The sequence below is a fragment of the Oncorhynchus mykiss genome, chromosome 24 (genome assembly GCF_013265735.2).
Source record: "Oncorhynchus mykiss isolate Arlee chromosome 24, USDA_OmykA_1.1, whole genome shotgun sequence".
Lineage (NCBI taxonomy): Eukaryota > Metazoa > Chordata > Actinopteri > Salmoniformes > Salmonidae > Oncorhynchus > Oncorhynchus mykiss.
In genome coordinates this window covers 14,417,248-14,440,474 of record NC_048588.1, presented here as the reverse complement: position 1 = coordinate 14,440,474, position 23,227 = coordinate 14,417,248, and the positions used below count along the sequence as shown (strand labels likewise).

The following is a 23,227-nucleotide window of genomic DNA, read 5'->3' as shown; positions in this document are numbered from 1 at the left end:
TTTTTTAAAATACATTTCTTTCAGAGCTTTACACACTTCTGAAACAGAGAAGGATGAAAAGGAGAACCTGGTGAAGGAGTGCACAGGGTCAGGTAAATTCATAGGGGGCTCAATTATACCTTTGACCTTTTCAAATAAACTGCCTGCATCTAAAAAATGACGATTCAAGGCTTTCAGAATGGAGGTTCTCTCAGTTACAATCTGTGTATCGACCAACAATTGTTTGGGAAGCTATGTATATTTTTAAAGACTGAAATGGTGCTTTACTGTGGTAGAACTCTAAACCATGAAGAAAGGCTGGCTCGCTGACACCATTTGTTTTCTTCATGTCTTCACTGAGGGGTCTGTGTTTGGAACAGGTCCTCCTGTCCAGTCTGACCTCCTAGCTGACCCCCGAGCCTCTAGTGGCCCTTCAAAACGGCCCTCTGACCCCCCTGTGAATCTGTTGTTGTAGCCAGTGGCTCCATTCTCTCTCTGTGAAGACAATTACCTCTCTCTCTCTCTGTCTCAGGGCTCAGGACACTGTTGGCACCTCATCTACTGGTAGAAGTTACAACCTGGCAGCTGAATAGTAATAGGCTGGAGATGATCTGTCTGTTTGTCTCCTCAGGAGGACTGTGATAACTAGCAGTGTGGACTGAAGGTGCAAGGCTGTTGTGTACTGTAGATTACATGACTTGGTTGTTGTGTACTGTAGATTACATGACTTGGTTGTTGTGTACTGTAGATTACATGACTTGGTGGTTGTGTACTGTAGATTACATGACTTGGGGGTTGTGTACTGTAGATTAACTGTAGATTACATGACTTGGTTGTTGTGTACTGTAGATTACATGACTTGGTGGTTGTGTACAGTAGCTGTATGACTTAAGGGTTATTATGCATCATAGAACCAGGCTACAGGCCTGCTAGCCGCCATGATAACCCTCTGTAAAATATAGCCATGTTGATCATAATAAGGATACAGTACCTTAACAGGAAGAAGCTTCGGCCTCCCAGGTTTCGAGGTGGGCTGAAAGCCTGTGACAGAGCCTACGTTGTACCCTACTCAACACGACCCTGATGGTGACAGAGCCTACGTTGTTCCCTATTCAACACGACCCTGATGGTGACAGAGCCTACGTTGTGCCCTACTCAACACGACCCTGATGGTGACAGAGCCTACGTTGTGCCCTACTCAACACAACCCTGATGGTGACAGAGCCTACTCAACACGACCCTGATGGTGACAGAGCCTACGTTGTGCCCTACTCAACACGACCCTGATGGTGACAGAGCCTACGTTGAGCCCTACTCAACACGACCCTGATGGTGACAGAGCCTACGTTGTGCCCTACTCAACATGACCCTGATGGTGACAGAGCCTACGTTGTGCCCTACTCAACACGACCCTGATGGTGACAGAGCCTACGTTGTGCCCTACTCAACACAACCCTGATGGTGACAGAGCCTACGTTGTGCCCTACTCAACACGACCCTGATGGTGACAGAGCCTACGTTGTGCCCTACTCAACACGACCCTGATGGTGGCAGACAAGGACTTCTTATCTATTTCTCTAGGGAAAGTGATGTGTCGCACAGGCTACAGGCCAAATGACAACCCTGGTCCCATTTAGCAGAAGTCCTGCCTCTCCTACAGCCTGTGTGTCTAACCTGACAGCTGTCATGTCCAGACCAGCCCAGTCATAGAGCAGGCTAATGATTGTCTACATACCTGATATCCAGTGTAACGATACACACAAGTCATATATTAACAGAACCAGGCTGGAAAATTCTCACTGCTCAGCTCAACTCAAAGGTCAATCACGTTCCTGAGGGGAAATGCTTACTAGCGGAATAATTTCCCAGTGCAAAGTGGCACAAATCAAGTCAATAACTAGGTACTAACTAATTGTATCTCAGTAACAGTCACTGAAATAATACTTTATTAGGTCAGAATGTATTAACTGTGGACTGTGATTGTGTCATTTGAAAGTGAAGTCCAGGCCTCTCTTGATCTTTACATTAACCTCAGATGGAGTGTGTGTGGGTGTATGTTTGTATTTGAGTGTGTGTGTGTGTGTGTGTGTGTGTGTGTGTGTGTGTGTGTGTGTGTGTGTGTGTGTGTGTGTGTGTGTGTGTGTGTGTGTGTGCGTGCATGCGTGTGTGTGTGTGTGTTGGAACATAAACAGGGTGTTTTCATGGCAATTCGAGTGGAATAAGATGTTAGAGATGAGAGGTTATTGGTTGTGCCTCCTGGTGATTCAGTAGCCTGTCGTCACTGTTCCACTCGGTTTCCTCACGTCACTGGGTTCATCCTTTCTGCTGTCCTCCTCTGGCAGTGATGTGTAACTGCACCACCACATGGAGAGAGTGTGTGTGTGTGTGTGTGTGTGTGTGTGTGTGTGTGTGTGTGTGTGTGTGTGTGTGTGTGTGATCTCCTAACCCTGTACGTGTGATAGCTGTGGTTCTGGGCCAGAGTAAACTGGCTGTTTGTCTGTTTGTCAGTTATTAATGAGGATATTTCTCCAGTTGTATTACACAGCTCATGGAAAACCAAATGACAGTGTTTGCTATGCAATCAAAGACAGGAGAATTACAGCATACAGGCTTAGATTATGACAGGGAAACAGCATTGCCAGACACAAACATTATATTACCCACACACACACACACACACACACACACACACACACACACACACACACACACACACACACACACTGCTTATAGGTGACTGATTTACAGAGGGCAGCTGTCAAAGTGGTGCACATGCATGTCCATTAGCAGGAGGACAAGGTTACTAACTACATAGAACTCAGTTGTGTTATTGACTGCACTGGGGGGGGGGGGGGGGGGGGGGGGGGTGGTATCTGCACCCAGAGAACCACCAATGCCAACCAACAGGTACTTCTCTACTCTCTCTCTACAGCCTGCCCTATACAGTACCTCTGGCCACAGGTATTAATTAGCCTTCTCTATAACTCTCTGGCCTCACACAGGTCTGTGGATTTTTCATGCCGATGTCTAGTTTGATAACACTGCTCTATATCTCGTAGACCAAAAACAACAGAAGATAAAAAGGTGTTGTTTGATGTTATCATTCTTCTAAGAAAATAAAACTTCTGAGTTAAGTGTAATCATTTAGTAGCTACCGGTAGTTCACTATTTGGAAACTTACATCAGTCATCTGGTATGGTAGTGTTTCTATGTCCCATACTGAACTACTCAGGTTATCTCTTAACGTTAACAACTAACACTCTGGATGCATCCCGAATGGAATCATATTCCCTATATAGTGCACTTCTTTTGACCAAAGTCCTACGGGCCCTATATAGGGAATAGGGTGCCATTTGCGACTCATGGTCTGATTCCTGAACGGCGAGGAGGGCTGGTGGTGGTACACAATGTGTTGAGAGGGGGTGACAGACGTATGCCTTGTTGAAATGAAAAAGGAAATCTCCAAAAGCCAAAGTTTATGTTTTTCTCTCCTCTATGAAGGGCCTCCAAGATAGCTGTCAAAACACTTTAGCATGTGTGGGAAAATGGTCCTGGTCCAGCGCCTGGAAGTGTTTATGTAGAATTTGGGGCTGAGGTGGGGGCTAAAGCTTGAGATTGATCACTGTATGTATCTCACAGAATGCATGGCTGTTTGATTTATGATCTGTTTGGAGCTGCTGGCTGAGTGGGGTAGAGGTGTGAGGGGCTGTGGAGAGTGTACGGGAAGGGATCTGTCGAGGTGTTTTCTCAGCCCTGCCTGGGGTCGTGATGTTTCCTGGTACAGGCCTCTCTTCCAGGATTTCTCTTCCAGGACTTGGTAAAGGGATTCATGTGGGTCAGGGTGAGGTTTAGATGTGGGAAGTACTATGGTCAAGAGTAGTGGGGAGACGGGAACACCACTACCCTATGAGACCAGACCCGACCACTACCCTATCCTTCCCTCAGCCAGGAACAGGTCTGTAAATCACAGTGATGCTTGAAGAAATGTAAAGCTCGGGTGTATCTCTGAGATCATGACTGGTCTTCACCATGTAGAAGCTCTGATTTAGAACATATGTGATGTCTGCTTTTTTAAAACAACTTGAAGTAACCCCCCATGTCTTTAACCCCTTGAGGATGCATCATTCTAAAAGGTTCACTGTGTTTAAACTAAAGGGGCAGCAGACAAATTCAGAGTCAGAAGGGGTTTTTACATCCCTGTGGGCGTTGGATGTTTTGGTGCTGTTGTCATAGTAGACATTGTAGACAGTGGTGGGTGTGAGAGTGACTGTCAAGGTATGTTGTTGTAAGTATGTATTTGTGTCTTGTGTAGTTGAGACATGGTATGTGTCACTGTGTTGTCTAAGGTATCTATTGTTCTAATAGCATTAGAAGTCTGCTCTGTGCTGGGTGAAAGGATTGGTGACTATGTTGGGAGAGAGAATCGGAGAGTCAGTTTAAGAGCTGTTTTTCTGCCAGATGAAAGGCTGGTCTTTCTGGGTGATCTTCTGAGCTGTTCCACGGGGTGCATGCAGTGTTGCTACAGCTGTGCTGTTCTTGTTTCAACTCCATACCAGAGTATGCAAGTGGAGCTGAGCTGGAGCAGAAATTTTACTGGAGCGCAAGAGCGAGATTCCCAAAGGCTGGAGTGTCGGCCTTATCGCCGGCTCCAAATTCGCGGCAGTAGCTCTCCAGTCTCCAGCTCCCTTCACGAATTCAGGACATGTCCGGCCCACCATGCATTTGTAGTCTACTTGTGTGCTGCAAAAGCCCCTTGCTTTAGCTACTGTTAAATCAAATCGAATTGTATTTGTCACATGCGCCGAATATAACATGCCCTTAACCAACAATGCAGTTTAAGAAATAGAGTTAAGAAAATATATGCTAAATAAACTAAAGTAAAAAATTAAACACAATAGGATTACATAATAATAACGAGGCTATATACAGGGGCTACCGGTACCGAGTTAATGTGCGGAGGTGCAGGTAAGTCAAGGTAATTTTTGGTGCCTTCCTCTGACACCGCCTAGTATACAGGTCCTGGATGGCAGGAAGCTTGGCTCCACTGATATATTGGGCCATACACACTACCCTCTGTAGCTCCTTACGGTCGGATGCCGAGCAGTTGCCATATCAGGCGGCGATGCAACCAGTCAGGATGCTCTCAATGGTGCAGCTGTAGAACCTTTTGAGGATCTGGGGACCCATGACAAATATTTTCAGTCTCCTTGGTGTGTTTGAACCATGATAGTTTGTTGGTGATGTGGACACCAAGGAACTTGAAACTCTTGACCTGCTCCACTACAGCCCTGTCTATATTAATGGGGGCCTGTTTGGCCCTCAGTTTCCTGTAGTCCACGATCATCTCCTTGCTACATTGAGGGAGAGGTTATTGTCCTGGCACCACACGGCCAGATCTCTGACCTTCTTCCTGTAGGCTGTCTCATCGTCATCGGTGATCAGGCCTACCGCTGTTGTGTCGTCAGCAAACTTAATGATGGTGTTGGAGTCGTGCTTGTCCATGCTCTAGGGCAACGTTGTGCTCTAGGGCAACGTTGTCTAGATGGAATTTGTATTGGTGGTCCTGGCACCTGGACCTTTTTTGGAACACCATTATTTGTGTCTTCCTGAGATTTAATGTCAGGGCCCAGGTCTGGCAGAATCTGTGCAGAAGATCTAGGTGCTGCTGTAGGCCCTCCTTGGTTGGGGACAGAAGCACCAGATCATCAGCAAACAGTAGATAATTGACTTCATCCACGTCTTCGGCGCCCGAGGAACAGTAGGTTAACTGCCTAGCTCAGGGACAGAACAACAGATTTTTACCTTGTCAGCTGGGAGTTCAATCCAGCAACCTTTCGGTTACTGGCCCAACGCTCTAACTGCTAGGCTACCTGCCACCCCATTCCATGCCGCCCCTATCAGAACCCTCCTGGTAGAAAGTATTGAAGGGGCTGTGGTATGGGGGAATGAGTGGGTATTGTATGGGCTGTGGTACAGGGGAATGAGGGGGTATTGTGTGGAATGTGGTACGGGGGCATGAGGGGGTATTGTATGGGCTGTGGTACGGGGCATGAGGGGGTATTGTATTGAAGTATGGGCTGTGGTATGGGGGCATGAGGGGGTATTGTGTGTAGTGGTGGTGGAGAGGTATTAGGATGTAGCCCTGAGGGTGGCAAGAGGACCATGATGGAAACATGGGGGATGTTAATTAAAAATAGACCCACGTTGTTCCCACGACACTGGCAGAGTGACTTGGGGAATGAGCCTGAAGCCGGCGCTTGGAAGGGGGTAGGGGGTATGGGGAGGGTAAAGTGTACCAGCAGAACCTGGGGCTAGGCTATATTAACAATCCATCCACTGCCTCGCCAGCACTCTGCTAGGCTCTCACTGGACCTATTACTGCCTATTCCTGGCTCTGTGTACAACTACCTACGTACAACCAGTCACTTAGGGTCTCTCCACTGAGGCTACAGACTACTATTTAGAGACAACTACTTAAGCCTCAATCAGCTCTTCCTATTGTCCATGCACAATTGAACTCTGTTAGACAAGAAAATGTTAGACAGAGACAGGAGGAAATGTAGGCTTGTTTCAGACATGAGACATCTGTGGTGGTGGTTGTGGTTGACTAGAAGGGGCATATTGTTTCCTCCTGCCTGTCTGTCTACCTCAGGCTGTTAATGTAAGGTAGTGTGATCACTGAGTAGGTGTTTCTGGTGTTATTCTAAGGTAGTGTGATCATAATTGTGTGCAGCAGTAGTCTGTTTGTGACCAGGCTGCTGTCCCTCCTGAATCCTTCCCCAGGGCAGTCAGACAGACAGCAGGGGAGTATTGCCCTCAACTATTGTTTTCACAGCCACAGCTCTCGCTCGCTCTTTTTATCCATTCTTTATTTTTCTTTCTTTCTTTCTTTCTTTCTTTCTTTCTTTCTTTCTTTCTTTCTTTCTTTCTTTCTTTCTTTCTTTCTTTCTTTCTATCTCTTTCTTTACTCTCTCTCTCTCTCTTTCACTCTCTTTCACTCTCTTTCACTCTCTTTCAATCTCTTTCACTCTCTTTCACTCTCTCTCTCTCTCTCTTTCACTCTCTCTCTCTCTCTCTCTCTCTCTCTCTCTCTCTCTCCCTCTCTCTCATGCACTAAATAGTAAATAGGGAGTAGGGTACCATTTGGGATGCTTTCTGAGGATCTAAGTAAGATTCATGGCTGCTGATTGTTGACGGTTTATGTCATGGTTTTATGTCATGCTTTGGTTTTCCCCACTTTAGCTGCCCACGCTTTTCCATTCCGTCGATTTGCTGGAAAAACATCTGGATCAAGAAACTCCCCCTCCACCCCGTCCTCCCTCTCCCTCCCCTTCCCGCCTCATCCCTTACTCCCCCTCTAAATCTAACAATGTCCAGCTCTCTGGCTGTGTGACAGGGAGGAGGTGGTAGAGGGGTAAGATCTGGGATGAGTAAAGGATTCTCAAGCCACGGATCCAAACTATACTCTTTTTTTTATGTAGCATTTGATTGTAGTGATGAGGTTTCATTGGGATTACGTCTTTGGAGAGAAAAGTCCCACATTGCACACAGGCATTGGTACGCACAGCTCCTGTTGCTTGGCTCCTGGCATGATGTTCTCTGCCAAAAATGTGCTGAGAGATGTAGTGGGCAGAGCTGGGTAGGAGGGTACCGGGGGGTAGGGTAGGGATAGAGAAGGGGTAGGGGAGGGGTCGAGGAGGGGTAGAAGAGGGGTAGGGGAGGGGTAGAGGAGGGGTAGGGGAGGGTTAGAGGAGGAGAGTGGTAGAGGAGGGGAGGGTAGAGGAGGGGTAGGGGAGGGAAGAGGATGGGGTAGGGGTAGGGGAGGGGAAGAGGAGGGGGGGGTAGTGGAGGGGTAGAGGAGGGTAGAGGTAGAGGAGACGTAGAGGAGGGGAGGGTTAGAGGAGGAGAGTGGTAGAGGAGGGGAGGGTAGAGGAGGGATAGAGGAGGAGTAGGGGAGGGAAGAGGAGGGATAGAGGAGGGGAGGGTAGAGGAGGGATAGAGGAGGGGTAGGGGAGGGAAGAGGAGGGTAGAGGAGGGGTAGGGGAGAGAAGAGGAGGGGTAGAGGAGGGAAGAGGATGGGATAGGGGAGGGGAAGAGGAGGGGGTGTAGGGGAGGGGTAGAGGAGGGTAGAGGTAGAGGAGACGTAGAGGAGGGGAGGGTAGAGGGGGGGTAGGGGAGGGAAGAGGAGGGTAGAGGAGGGATAGATGAGGGAAGAGGAGGGTAGAGGAGGGGTGGAGGAGGGAAGAGGAGTGGGGTAGGGGAGGGGTAGAGGAGGGTAGAGGTAGAGGAGGGGAGGGTAGAGGAGGGGTAGGGGAGGTTAGAGGAGGGATAGAGAGGGGAGTGGTAGAGGAGGGGAGGGTAGAGGAGGGATAGAGTAGGGGTGGGGTAGGGGAGGGAAGAGGAGGGTAGGGGAGGGGTAGGGGAGGGGAAGAGGAGGGAAGAGAAGGGGGGGTAGAAGAGAGGTTGAGGAGGGGAGGGTAGAGGAGGGGTAGGGGAGGGAAGAGGAGGGTAGAGGAGGGATAGGGGAGGGAAGAGGAGGGTAGAGGAGGGGTAGAGGTGGGTTAGAGGAGGGGAGGGGTAGGGGAGGGGTAGAGGAGGGTAGAGGTAGAGGAGGGATAGATGAGGGGAGTGGTAGAGGAGGGGAGGGTAGAGGAGGGATAGAGAAGGGGTAGGGGAGGGGAGGGGTAGGGATAGAGGAGGGGAGTGGTACAGGAGGGGAGGGTAGAGGAGGGATAGAGGAGGGGCTCCTCTACCCTCCAAGATAGAGGAGGGGAGGGATAGAGGAGGGGAGGTGTAGAGGAGGGGAGAGGTAGAGGAGGGGTAGGGGAGGGGTAAAGGAGGGTAGAAGAGTGGTAGAGATGGGGTAGAGGGGTATAGGAGTAGAGAAGGGGATGGAGGAGGGGTAGAGGAGTAGAGGAGGAATGGAGGAGGGGTAGAGGAGGGATAGAGGGTACAAGGAGGGGAGAAGAGTGGGGAACAGCAGAAAGGGGTGGAGCTGGAGAGAGATCAGAGGGTGGCCACATGGCGGTTTGAGGGTAGATGGAAAGAGAGAGAGAGGGAGAGAGAGAGAAGGAGAAAAGGAGATGGGAGTGAGAAACAGGGATGTTTGGATGTGAAAGGGATCCGTAGAGATCAGTATCGCTCAGCAGCAGGTCGTGGTACTAGGGAGCTGGAATCTAACGTTACTTACTGCTGTGTGGGAAGAGGAGAACTAATACATCTGTAGAACCACATCATGACTGTATGATGAGGATAACCAGTGAGTAAACCACCATCTGTTTCTTACAGTCTGGTCATTACATAGTTGAGCATATTTGGGATTTTCTATTATCTTGGACTAATACAGGGAGCATTTGTCTCTCAAGAGTTACTCTTATTTCTTTAGAATGTAGACAAGTCTAGTGTAGTGATTGTATTTTTTAGTTTCGTTAAATCATGTTGTATAGGTGTTGATCTACAGTTAACAGTATAACCAGTTAGCTTTGTTAACAACTTGTATCATTCTGGACTCTCATGCATCTCTGTCTTGTTGTTGGCAGCCAACCAGGCAGGCAGGGTTAGGGTAATGATTAGGGCTTGTACTAGCAGGGTCAGCTCAACCCTCCACCAGCCACTCTCCAAGTCTGTATCCCTATGAACCCTGGTCAAATGTACTGCACTATATTATTAGGGAATAGGGTGCCATTTGGGACACTACCAGGGAATGCTCCTATAAAGGGAATCTTGTTGCGCAAGAAGAGGAAGGAGCATCCCCTTTAGGGATAGGTTGGTCGGCCACACACACACCTTAGTAACACACCTACTTCTGGTGACCTTCCGGACCTTTGTCCCTCCACCGTGCTGGGTTTTATGTCATTTTGGCAATGGAACATTACACTGCACACAGTAACATGATTACACTGTACACAGTAACATGATTACACTGTACACAGTAACATGATTACACTGTACACAGTGTTACAGCCATGGTTGTGTAGTAACAGGCAGTTCTCGTCCTGGCTCGCTGCCAGACCCGGGGTACGTCCCAAATGGCACTCTATTTCCTATATAGTACACTACTTTTGATGGGCCCTGGTCAAAAGTAGTGCACTTACAGGCAATAGGGTGCTATTTGGGATGCAGTCCAGCCGTTTCTCCATGGAGGAAAGGAAAAGGGACTTTGGAACGTCAGTTGGATCAGAATGTCTCGAGATTGTGGAATTCCCAGATCGTATTCCCTGTTCTGTTCCCAACAGTCCCACCTCCAGCTGTGGGACAAAGAATGGAGCTGGAGGCACTCTCACCATGTGGTTTAGTAGAACAATAGGGCTCGACTGTACTCAGTACAATATACAACTGGCAGGACAGGCTAGTCGGAAGAGAGAGAAAGACCTGAACTCACAGAAAGTCTTAGTTATTTTACTTCTGTGACCTCTGATGCTGCTATCTTAAGACTAGTGACAGTGACTGGAGGTTTTCCTTTTCTATCACGTGTCCTTACAGCACTGCACTCAAAGACTTGTACGTAGATAGAGTTGAGCACGCTGATCCTTTGTTCCACTAAGAACTGTCTAGTTGGCCAGCTTAGTGTCAGTTATCTTTGCTGCTGGGAGATTTCTCATGTTGACTCAACCTGTGATGTGATCCTGTTATGGAGGTCTTTGGAGTGATTAGTGATCTGACGTGAATGTAGAGGTAAACAAGGACGTTGTCATCCAGGGACCATCTCTCTGCATTCCAAATGGTACCCTAAACCCTTTATAGTGCACTACTTTTGACCAGATCCATATGGGCTCATAGAGCTCTGCTCAAAAGTCTTACACTATTTTTATTTATTTCATCTTTATTTAACTAGGTAGGTTAGTTGAGAACATGTTCTCATTTACAATTGCGACCTGGCCAAGATAAAGCAAAGCAGTTTGACACATACAACAACACAGAGTTACATGTGGAAAAAAGCAAACATACAGTCAATAATACAGTAGAAAAATAAGTATATATACGATGTGAACAAATGAGGTGAGATAAGGGAGGTAAAGGCAAAAAAAAGGCCATGGTGGCAAAGTAAATACAATATAGCAAGTAAAACACTGGAATGGTAGATTTGCAGTGGAGGAATGTGCAAAGTAGAAATATAAATAATGGGGTGCAAAGGAGCAAAATAAATAAATAAATAAAATAAAATAAATAGGGTAGGGAAAGAGGTAGTTGTTTGGACTAAACTATAGATGGGCTATGTACAGGTGCAGTAATCTGTGAGCTGCTCTGACAGCTGGTGCTTAAAGCTAGTGAGGGAGATAAGTGTTTCCAGTTTCAGAGATTTTTGTAGTTCGTTCCAGTCATTGGCAGCAGAGAACTGGACGGAGAGGCGGCCAAAGGAAGAATTGGTTTTGGGGGTGACCAGAGAGATATACCTGCTGGAGCGCGTGCTACAGGTGGGTGCTGCTATGGTGACCAGCGAGCTGAGATAAGGGGGAACTTTACCTACCAGGGTCTTGTAGATGACCTGGAGCCAGTGGGTTTGGCGACAAGTATGAAGCGAGGGCCAGCCAACGAGAGCGTACAGGTCGCAGTGGTAGGTAGTATATGGGGCTTTGGTGACAAAACGGATGGCTATGTGATAGACTGCATCCAATTTATTGAGTAGGGTATTGGAGGCTATTTTGTAAATGACATCGCCGAAGTCGAGGATCGGTAGGATGGTCAGTTTTACGAGGGTATGTTTGGCAGCATGAGTGAAGGATCGGTTGAAGAGCATGCATTTCGTTTTTCTTGTATTTAAGAGCAGTTGGAGGCCACGGAAGGAGAGTTATAATGGCATTGAAGCTCGCCTGGAGGGTTGTTAATAACACAGTGTCCAAAGAAGGGCCAGAAGTATACAGAATGGTGTCGTCTGTGTAGAGGTGGATCAGAGACACACAAGCAGCAAGAGCGACATCATTGATGTATACAGAGAAGAGAGTTGGCCCAAGAATTGAACCCTGTGGCACCCCCATAGAGACTGCCAGAGGCCCAGACAACAGGCCCTCCGATTTGACACACTGAACTCTATCAGAGAAGTAGTTGGTGAACCAGGCGAGGCAATCATTTAAGAAACCAAGGCTATCAAGTCTGCCGATGAAGATGTGGTGATTGACAGAGTCGAAAGCCTTGTCCAGGTCGATGAATACGGCTGCACAGTATTGTCTCTTATCGATGGCGGTTAAGATATCGTTTAGGACCTTGAGCGTGGCTGAGGTGCACCCATGACCAGCTCTGAAACCAGATTGCATAGCGGAGAAGGTGCGGTGGGATTCGAAATGGTTGGTAATCTGTTTGTTGACTTGGCTTTCAAAGACCTTAGAAAGGCAGGGTAGGATAGATATAGGTCTGTAGCATTTTGGGTCAAGAGTGTCCCCCCCTTTGAAGAGGGGGATGACCACAGCTGCTTTCCAATTTTTGGGAATCTCAGACGACACGAAAGAGAGGTTGAACAGGCTATTAATAGGGGTGGCAACAATTTCGGCAGATAATTTTTGAAAGAAAGGGTCCAGATTGTCTAGCCTGGCTGATTTCTAGGGGTCCAGGTTTTGCAGCTCTTTCAGAACATCAGCTGACTGGATTTGGGAGAAGGAGAAATGGGGAAGGCTTGGGCGAGTTGCTGTGCTGTGTACAGTGCTGTTGACCGGGGTAGGGGTAGCCAGGTGGAAAGCATGGCCAGCTGTAGAAAAATGCTTATTGAAATTCTCAATTATAGTTGATTTATCGGTGGTGACAGAGTTTCCTATCCTCAGTGCAGTGGGCAGCTGGAAGGAGGTGTTCTTATTCTCCATGGACTTTACAGTGTCCCAGAACGTTTTTGAGTTTGTGTTGCAGGAAGCAGATTTCTGCTTGAAAAAGCTAGCCTTGGCTATTATAACTGCCTGTGTATATTGGTTTCTAACTTCCCAGAAAAGTTGCATATCACGGGGGCTGTTCAATGCTAATGCAGAACGCCATAGGCTGTTTTTGTGTTGGTTAAGGGCAGTCAGGTCTGGAGAGAACCAAGGGCTATATCTGCTCCTGGTTCTAAATTTCTTGAATGGGGCATGCTTATTTAAGGCGTTTAAAAAAATAATAACCAGGCCTCCTCTACTAACAGGATGAGGTCAATATCCTTTCAGGATACCTGGGCCTGGTCCATTAGAAAGGCCTGTTCGTTGAAGTGTTTTAGGGAGCTTTTGACAGTGATGAGTGGAGGTCGTTTGACCGCTGACCCATTACGGATGTAGGCAATGAGGCAGTGATCGCTGAGATCTTGGTTGAAAACAGCAGAGGGCAAGTTGGTTAGGATGATATCTATGAGGGTGCCCGTGTTTACGGCTTTGGGGTGGTACCTGGTAGGTTCATTGATAATTTGTGTGAGATTGAGGGCATCAAGCTTAGATTGCAGGATGGTAGGGAATAGGGTGACATTTGGTACACACACTCTCCCTCTGGGAACTGTTAATATTTATTCAGTTGGTGGTCTGACCTGTCGGTCTGTGGACCAAAGTCACTAGTCATTGACATGTAGACACAGCGCTGTAATAACACAGGTTAGTCACAAAACAGGTTAGTCACAACACAGGTGAGTCACAAAGAAAATGGTCTCTGTGTTTGAGAGAGGAGTGGGTTATAGTATAGCCACAGAGCGGGGGTTGGAGAAAGGTGTGGTACAGACAGGACAGATTAAGTTTCAGTGGAAGGTTATCTCTGTCACAGACAGTTCTGTATGGAGACCCAGAACAGACATACCACCCTGCATCCCACTGCTGGCTTGCTTCTGATGCTAAGCAGGGTTGGTCCTGGTCAGTCCCTGGATGGGAGAGCAGATGCTGCTGGAAGTGGTGTTGGAGGGCCAGTAGGAGGCACCTTTTCCTCTGGTCTAAAAACATTTAAATATCCCAACACCCCATGGCAGTGATTGGGGACATTGCCCTGTGTAGGGTTCTGTCTTTTGGATGGGACGTTAAACAGGTGCCCTGACTCTCTGTGGTCACTAAAGATCCCATGGCACTTATCGTAAGAGTTAACCCTGATGTCCTGGCTAAATTCTCAATCTGGTCTTCATACTGTTCCATCATGGCCACCTAATCATCCCCAGTTTACAATTGGCTGATTTATCCCCTCCTCTCCCCTGTAACTATTCCCCAGGTTGTTGTTGTAAATGAGAACATGTACTCAGTCAACTTACCTGGTAAAATAAGGGTAAAAAAAACAAAAACATGCTGTGATACCTGTTTGGAGTGGAGTGGTCCTCTGTCCTCTTTATCTACACCAGACATATTGTTGAGGTGACTGTCGATGGATATGGGCTGAGGGATGTTCCCATTGTGTTGATCTACAATGATATTAATAACACTAGCTGTGATCTAGTCAGTCTACACACCAACGTACCTGGAGTAGACTGCTTCACTGCACAAGACTATTGTAGCAGCTTCACTGTGGAGTTGGGATCATATTGGAACAGGAGCACAGGTTCTATAACAGACTTCCATATACAATCTGGACTGTCTATGTCTGTAGTGCCAGGCTCGGGTAGTTGAGAATATTTTTGTTCATAGTACATGGAAAATAAAGGGAAAGTTTATATTGTGTAAGTTGAGGAGTGATAGAGGAGTGAGACTGAGAGAGAAGTGACAGGAGTAAGTGAGAGTGAGAGAGGAGAGAGTGAGAGAGGAGGGAGAGGGGTCTGTTCTGTTAGTTAGACGAGAGAGGTCTGTCTGCTTCCTTACATGTGGGTCAGGAGCTCGGAACCAGAGAGGGGATGTCACCCCTCAGGTGTCAGCATGGTCAGGTCATGATCCCACCACAGGGGTCACTGCTTGGGGTCACCTGTAGGGGACAGGGTTAGGGTTAGGACAGGACAGCTGCTCTGTCAGGAGGCTGCCTGGACACTTAAATTCAGGTTGTGTTGCAGCCCCAGTCCCTTTGATTATTGTGCTGACCACCATATACACCACATGACCAAAGGTATGTGGACAACTGCTCGTTGAACATCTCATTCCAAAATCATATGCATTAATATGGATTTGCTCCCCCCTTTGCTGCTATAACAGCCTCCACTCTTTTGGGAAGGCTTTCCACTAGATGTTGGAACATTGTTGCGGGGACTTTCTTCCAATTCAGCCACATTAGTGCATAAGTGAGGTTGGGCACTGATGTTGGGCGATTAGGCCTGGCTCGCAGCCGGGGTTCCAATTAATTCCAAACATGTTTGATGGAGTCTGTGCAGGCCAGTCAAGTTATTCCTCCTGCACCAACCGTTCTCCTGGCATACACCAAACCCAGATTAGTCCGTCGGACTGCCAGATGGTGAAGCGTGATTCATCACTCCAGAGAACGCCTTTCCACTGGTCCAGAGTCCAATAGTGGTGGGTTTTACACCACTCCAGCCAACACTTGGCATTGCTTATGGTGTTCTTAGGCTTGTATGCAGCTGCTCGGCCATGGAAACCCATTTCATGAAGCTCCCAATGAACAGGTCTTGTGCTGATGTTGCTACCAGAGGCAGTTGAAACTGAGGACAGATGATTTTTACACGCTACGCGCTTCAGAACTCGGCGGTCCGGTTGTGAGCTTGTGTGGCCTACCACTTTTTGGCTGAGCCGTTGTTGCTCCAATACATTTCGACTTCACAATAACAGCACTTACAGTTGACTGGGACAGCTCTAGTAGGGCAGAAATCTGACGAACTGACTTGTTGGAAAGGAAGCATCCTATGACGGTGCCAGATGGAAAGTCACTGAGCTCTTCAGTAAGGTAATCTTTTATGGAGATTGCATGGCTGTGTGCTCCATTTTATATACCTGTCATCAACGGGTGTGGCTGAAAAAGCCGAACCTACTAATTTGAAGGGGTGTCCACATACTTTTGTATAGTGTATCTAGTGAACATAAGACTGTCAGTCCAGGACAGTTTGATCTGCTGGCCTTGCTTTGCTATGATATCTATATTTAGCAGGATTTGTAGATTTCTTCTGTTTGAGAAGTCTAATCTTTTGTAAAACTCAGATAAAAAATACACACAACAAAAATGGGGTGTTGAGACAATAAAAATGATAGATATGACGTTTAAAGGTGCAGTTCTAGAAAAACATATCCCATGTCTTCCTGTGCTGATGCCTCTGCTGTCCAACAGTGCATCCTGACTTCTTTCACCCCTCCCAGAGCTTTGTGGTCAGGTTATAGAGCTCAAATCCAAGCTGGAAGAGTTAGAAGCTTAGAGACCAGACCTCAGATAGTCACAAGGTTTTGTTGTCGGTCTACCTGAGGGACCAACTATCTATCACCTTAGTTCAAGTTCAACTTGTATTGTTACATTCAGTACCGTGAAATATTTAGCTTACACACTATCTAACAGCTTTATGGTTTCAATCTCAACTATGTTTCTGTTTTTTGTTCTTCCAAGAGAACAGCCTTCCATGGTGAGTGCTGCTGGTTGCTTATAGTCGTCATAAAGGCATTTGACAGGCTGTATTTTTGTTGTTGTTGACAAAAAACATTTGGACAAATGGATGGATTTTCTTCCCATAATTGATAAAACACAAAAGTTCAATTGTTCAGTGAAACAGTGAATACCCCCTACCCACCACTCCGTGTTGGACATAATGTTTATTGTTGTTAGTCTGAATGACAAGAAATGTTTTCTTGTTCTGTTTCAGAACTCGAGGCGAAGGAGGCGTGTGATTGGCTACGAGCGGCAGGATTCCCCCAATATGCTCAGCTCTTTGAAGGTAATAAACTCAATCACCCAATAATACACCAGAACAATGCAACGCTGGCATGTGCACACACACACACACACACACACACACACACACACACACACACACACACACACACACACACACACACACACACACACACACACACACACACACACACACACAATAAAGTCATAACAGACCAACTATAAAACAAACGGTAGTTTTATTTTGAAACATAACATCCATTGTGAAATGAGCTACTGTTGATTTTAGCTTTGTCTAGAATTTCATTGTATACTGTAGCATTAAGATTTCCCTTCACTGGAACTAAGGGGCTGTGCCCGAACCATTAAAAACAGCTCCAGGCCATTATTCCTCCACCAAACTTTACAGATGGAACTATTTACAGTTGGAACATTCGGGTTATTATGCTGACGTTGCTTCCAGAGGCATTTTGGAACTTGATAGTGAGTTATGGAACCGAGGACAGATGATTCTAACACACTACACGCTTCAGCACTCGGTGGTCCCGTTCTGTAAGCTTGTGTGTCCTACCACTTCGTGGCTGAGCCGTTGTTGCACCAATACATTTCCACATCACAATAACAGCACTTACAGTTGACTGGGGCAGTTCTAGCAGGGCAGAAATCTGACAAACTGACTTGTTGGAAAGGATGCATCCTATGACGGTGCCACGTTGAACTTCACTGAGCTCTTCAATAAGGCCATTCTATTGCCAATTTTTGTCTATGGAGGTGCATGGCTGTATGCTCGACTTCATACACCTGTCAGAAATTAGTTTGAATATGAGGAGTGAATCATCTGGCACAGTCTGGCTTCATCTTACACTGCCCAGCCCCACCCAACCCAACCCTGTCCCATGTCGTGTCCTTTCCATTCCTCTCCTACGCTCTCATGTCCTCTCCTCTCATGTCTTCTCCTCTCCTCTTATGTCCTCTCCAATCATGTCCTCTCCTCTCTTCTCATGTCCTCTCCAATTATGTCCTCTCCTCTCATGTCTTCTCCTCTCCTCTCATGTCCTCTCCTCTCCTCTTATGTCCTTTCCTCTTATGTCCGTCCTCTCATGTCCTCTCCTCTCCTCTTATGTCCTCTCCTCTTGTGTCCTCTCCTCTCCATTCATGTCCTCTCCTCTCCTCTAATGTCCTCTCCTCTTATGTCCCTCCTCTCATGTCCTCTCCTCTTCTATTATGTCCTCTCCTCTCCAATCATCTCCTCTCCTCTCCTCTTATGTCCCTCCTCTCCTGTCCTCTCCTCTCCTCTTATGTCCTCTCCAAGCATGTCCTCTCCTCTCCTCTCATGTCTTCTCCTCTCCTCTCATGTCCTCTCCTCTCCCCTTATGTCCTCTCCTCTTATGTCCCTCCTCTCATGTCCTCTCCTCTCCTGTTATGTCCTCTCCTCCTATGTCCTCTCCTCTTATGACCTTCCTCTCATGTCCTCTCCTCTCCTCTTATGTCCTCTCCTCTTATGTCCTCTCCTCTTATGTCCCTCCTCTCATGTCCTCTCCTCTCCTCTTATGTCCTCTCCAATCATGTCCTCTCCTCTCCTCTCCTCTCATGTCTCCTCCTCTCCTCTCATGTCCTCTCCTCTCCTCTTATGTCCTCTCCTCTTATGTCCCTCCTCTCATGTCCTCTCCTCTCCTCTTATGTCCTCTCCTGTTATGTCCTCTCCTCTCATGTCCTCTCCTCTTCTATTATGTCCTCTCCTCTCCTCTTATGTCCTCTCCTCTTATGTCCCTCCTCTCATGTCCTCTCCTCTTCTATTATGTCCTCTCCTCTCCTCTTATGTCCCTCCTCTCATGTCCTCTCCTCTCCTCTTATGTCCTCTCCAATCATGTCCTCTCCTCTCCTCTCATGTCTTCTCCTCTCCTCTCATGTCCTCTCCTCTCCTCTTATGTCCTCTCCTCTTATGTCCATCCTCTCATGTCCTCTCCTCTCCTCTTATGTCCTCTCCTCTTATGTCCATCCTCTCATGTCCTCTCCTCTCCTCTTATGTCCTCTCCTCTTATGTCCCTCCTCTCATGTCCTCTCCTCTCCTCTTATGTCCTCTCCAAGCATGTCCTCTCCTCTCCTCTCGTCTTCTCCTCTTCTATTATGTCCTCTCCTCTCCAATCATGTCCTCTCCTCTCATGTCCTCTCCTCTTCTATTATGTCCTCTCCTCCCCAATCATGGCCTCTCCTCTCCTCTCCTCTCCTCTTATGTCTTCTCCTCTTATGTTCCTCCTCTCCTCTTATGTCCTCTCCTCTCATGTCCTCTCCTCTCCTCTCATGTCCTCTCCTAACATGTCCTCTCCTCTCATGTCCTCTCCTCTCCTCTCATGTCCTCTCCTCTCATGTGCTCTCCTATCATGTCCTCTCCTCTCATGTCCTCTCCTCTCTTCTCATGTCCTCTCCTCTCCTCTTATGTCCTCTTGTCTCATGTCCTCTCCTCTTATGTCCTCTCCTCTCATGTTCTCTCCTCTTATGTCCTCTCTTCTCATGTCCTATCCTCTCCTCTCATGTCCTCTCCTCATGTCCTCTCCTATAATGTCCTCTCCTCTCCTCTCATGTCTTCTCCTCTCCTCTTATGTCCTCTCCTCTCATGTCCTCTCCTTTCCTCTTATGTCCTCTCTTCTCATGTCCTGTCCTCTCCTCTCATGTCCTCTCCTATTATGTCCTCTCTTCTCATGTCTTCTCCTCTCCCCTCCTCTCATGTCCTATCATCTCAGGTCCTCTCCTGTCCTCTCATGTCCTCTCCTCTCCTCTCATGTCTTCTCCTCTCCTCTTATGTCCTCTCCTCTCATGTCCTATCCTCTTCTCTCCTCTTATGTCCTCACCTGTCCTCTCATGTCCTCTCCTCCTCTCATGTCCTCTTCCCTCCTCTCATGTCTTCTCCTCTCATGTCCTCTCCTCTCATGTCCTTTCCTCTGGCAGTTTCATTTGCACAGCTGTCCTCAGGAGTCTCAGGTCTACAGCTTCTTTTAACTCACTCAGGGAGGGAGGAGAGAGAAAAGTGACAGAGCGACAGGGGGGACTGCTGAAAGAGAGAAAGAGAAAGACTCAGTTGGGCTTTGGTCTGGATAGTTCCTAGAGTTACTACCCAAACATGTCCAGCACACTAAAACAAAGAGGTCATGGGAAAAAGTTTTATCATCATGGTTTAGAAGCAGCCAGCTCTCCTCACCCCTACTACCCACCCCTGTTCCCCTCCTCCCTTCCTCCTCACCCCTGCTCCCCACCTCCCTTCTTCTTCCCAGCACCCTCGGTGCTCCAGGTCTTTTGAAGTGAGAGGGTGTCATGAATCTCTTAGTGACAGGGATTGTAGCCTGTTGTAAAGGAGACACACTGAGTGTGTTTGTATGTGCGTACGTGTGGCTGCATGTGCGATTGTATCAGTGTGTATGGAAAGCCGCAGCTACAATCTCTCCACATTATGTCCCCCTGTATTCAGCTCCATACAGCCTGCTCAGTAAAGGAAACAATGTCTTTTTTATGTGTATCTTATGGCCTACACCGGCCAAATCTGGATGACATTGGGCCAAGTGTGTGCCACCCTATGGGACTCCCAATCACAGCCAGTTGTGATACAGCCTGGATTTGAACCAGGGTGTCTGTAGTGACGACTCTAGCACTGAGATGCAGTGCCTTAGACCGCTGCGCCACTCAGGAGCCCAATTAATGTGAAGCTGTTGTATTGAGGCAGACACTGATGAGTGGACTTGAAGATTGAGTATAAAGTAAGTACATTTTTAAACCATTTCACAATTGCTGACGGCTGCGGTTCCCCTGACCCAGATCTGTCTGAGTGTATTCTGATATCTGTGTTTCTCCTTATGTGACAGACCATGCTGCGTTGCTTTTCATAAAACAGTTAATGAAACCACATGAATGCAGTAGGATGTAATATTGAGGTTCTTAAGTGAATCTGTTGATGCGTCCCAAATGGCACCCTATTCCCTACATAGTGGACTATGGGCTCTGGTCAAAAGTAGTGCACTATGTAGGCAATAAGGTGCCAATTGGGACGCAGATGGTGTGTTACATAGCAGGAGGCCAATACCCAGAGACAGACGTAATGCTGCTGCTGCTAATGCTACTGCTCAACGTCTCAGCGCCGTTATTTGGGCAAGCCCTGTCTCTCTTCATTACCATCTCTCTCTCTCTCTCTCTCTCTCTCTCTCTCTCTCTCTCTCTCTCTCTCTCTCTCTCTCTCTCTCTCTCTCTCTCTCTCTCTCTCTCTCTCTCTCTCTCTCTCTCTCTCTCTCTCTCTCTCTCTCTCTCTCTCTCTCTCTCTCTCTCTCTCTCTCTCTCTCTCTCTCTCTCTCTCTCTCTCTCTCTCTCTCTCTCTCTCTCTCTCTCTCATGGATAGGTCTCTGGAAACAATGTGCTTTCCTTCCCATAGCTGTTCCGTTTAACTTCCTGAGTTAAAAAGTGAAGCTGCTTGTGATCTGCCACGTGTCCAGCCTGCTGCCCTATTAAGGAGCTAAATAACTACTGAGAGGAGAAATGGACTGAACAATTTAAAGTGGTATCTTTAATCTAATAGCAGTATTTAATCTGTTAATCTGTTTCCTCCTCCTCAGACTCTCAGTTCCCCATCGACATCTCTCCTGTGAAGAAAGACCATGACTTTCTGGACAACGACCTGGTGGAACCTCTGTGCAGGTGAGTGGATAAAACCTGGTTGGATTTTCCATACTGCTTCCATACATTTAGTTGACGTTGACTGTGTGAGTTTGTATGCCAGTCAGTAAGGTAACACCAGAGAGAGCTGAGTGTTTGAGCCTCAGGGAAGTGAAATGGATCTACACCGCTTAAACCGACAGAGTGATAATCACTGTGAGCAACAAGCAACTCACGCATCTAGCAGTCCTTCACTAGACAGACGTCACAGAAACCTCACACTAACGTTACACAGCCACCATAAGAAAACAACAGCATAATAGATTATCAAACCGAGCAGACCAGAGGAGTGTACTGCAAAGTAAGATCAATGTGTTAACCAGCTAACTAAAATATTGTGAAATCACTTTTTCTTTTATGGAAAGATAAACTTGAAATGGGCAATCTCTAATTGACAAAACAACCAAAAACACATACAGTGCATTCGGAAACTATTCAGACCCTTTGAATTTTTCCACATTTTGTTCCGTTAGTCTTATTCTAAAATGAATTGAATATATTGTTTTCCTCATCAATCTACACACAATACCCCATAATGACAAAGCGAAAACAGGTTCAGAATTATTTGAAAATGTATTACAAACAAAAAAACGAAATACCTTATTTACATACTGTATGTATTCAGACCCTTTGCTATGAGACTCGAAATTGAGCTCAGGTGCATCCTGTTTCCACTAATCATCTTTGAGATGTTTCTACAACTTGACTGGAGTCCACATGTGGTTCATTTAATTAATTAGATATTATTTGGAAAGGCACACACCAGTCTGTCTATATAAGGTCCAACAGTTGACAGTCAGAGTAAAAACCAAGCCATGAGATCGAAGGAATTTTTTGTAGAGCTCCGAGACAGGATTGTGTCGAGGCACAGATCTGGGGAAGGGTACCCAAAAAATTATGCAGCATTGAAGGTACCCAACACAGTGGCCTCCATCATTCTTAAATGGAAGAAGTTTGGAACAACCAAGAATCTTCCTAGAGCTTTCCGCCCCTCCAAACTGAGCAATCAGGCGAGAAGGGCCTTAGTTAGGGAGGTGCCCACTCTGACAGAGCTCCAGATTCCCTCTGAGGAGATAGGAAAACCTTCCAGAAGGACAACCATCTCGGCAGCACTCCACCAGTCAGGCCTTTATGGTAGAGTGGCCAGACGGAAGCCACTCCTCAGTAAAAGGCACATGACAGCCCACTTGGAGTTTTCCAAAAGGGACCTAAAGGATTCAGGCCATGAGAAACAAGATTCTCTGGTCTGATGAAACCAAGATTGAACTCTTTGGCCTGAATGCCAAGTGTCATGTCTGGAGGAAACTTGGCACCATCCCTACAGTGAAGCATGGTGGTGGCAGCATTTTTTCAGCGGCAGGGACTGGGAGACTAGTCAGGATCAAGGGAAAGATGAACGGAGCAAAGTACAGAGAGATCCTTGATGAAAACCTGCTCCAGAGCGCTCAGGACCTCAGACTGGGGCGAAGGTTCCCTTCCAAAAGGACAATGACCCGAGGCACACAGCCAAGACAACGCAGGAGTGGCTTCGGGACTAGTCTTTGAATGTCCTTGAGTGGCCCAGCCAGAGCTCGGACTTGAACCCGATCTAATTTCTCTGGAGAGACCTGAAAATAGCTGTGCAGCGATGCTCCCCATCCAATCCGACAGAGTTTGAGAGGATCTGCAGAGAAGAATGGGAGAAACTCCCCAAATACAGGTGTGCCAAGCTTGTAACGTCACACCCAAGAAGACTCAAGGCTGTAATCACTGCCAAAGGTGCTTCAACAAAGTACTGAGGAAAGGGTCTGAATACTTATGTAAATGTGATATTTCAGTTTGTTTTTTATTATAAATTTGCAACAATTTCTAAAGACCTGTTTTTGTTTTGTCATTACAGGGT

General features: G+C 47.0%; 1 protein-coding gene across 6 annotated transcripts in view; it reads left to right on the top strand.

The window, feature by feature from the left end:
* Positions 1-23,227, top strand: part of LOC110503811 (stAR-related lipid transfer protein 13) — a 114,867-nt gene that overhangs the window by 79,153 nt on the left and 12,487 nt on the right. For 4 of the 6 annotated variants that reach the window (XM_036961219.1, XM_036961218.1, XM_036961221.1 and 1 more), the window contains 2 exons: positions 16,622-16,693; positions 21,246-21,327. In XM_036961219.1, the coding sequence (XP_036817114.1) occupies positions 16,622-16,693; positions 21,246-21,327 (154 nt within the window). Of the gene's footprint in view, positions 1-8,990; positions 9,239-16,621; positions 16,694-19,491; positions 20,400-21,245; positions 21,328-23,227 lie in introns of those variants that run through there. The other 2 variants (XM_036961222.1, XM_036961223.1) reach the window with 2 other exon arrangements.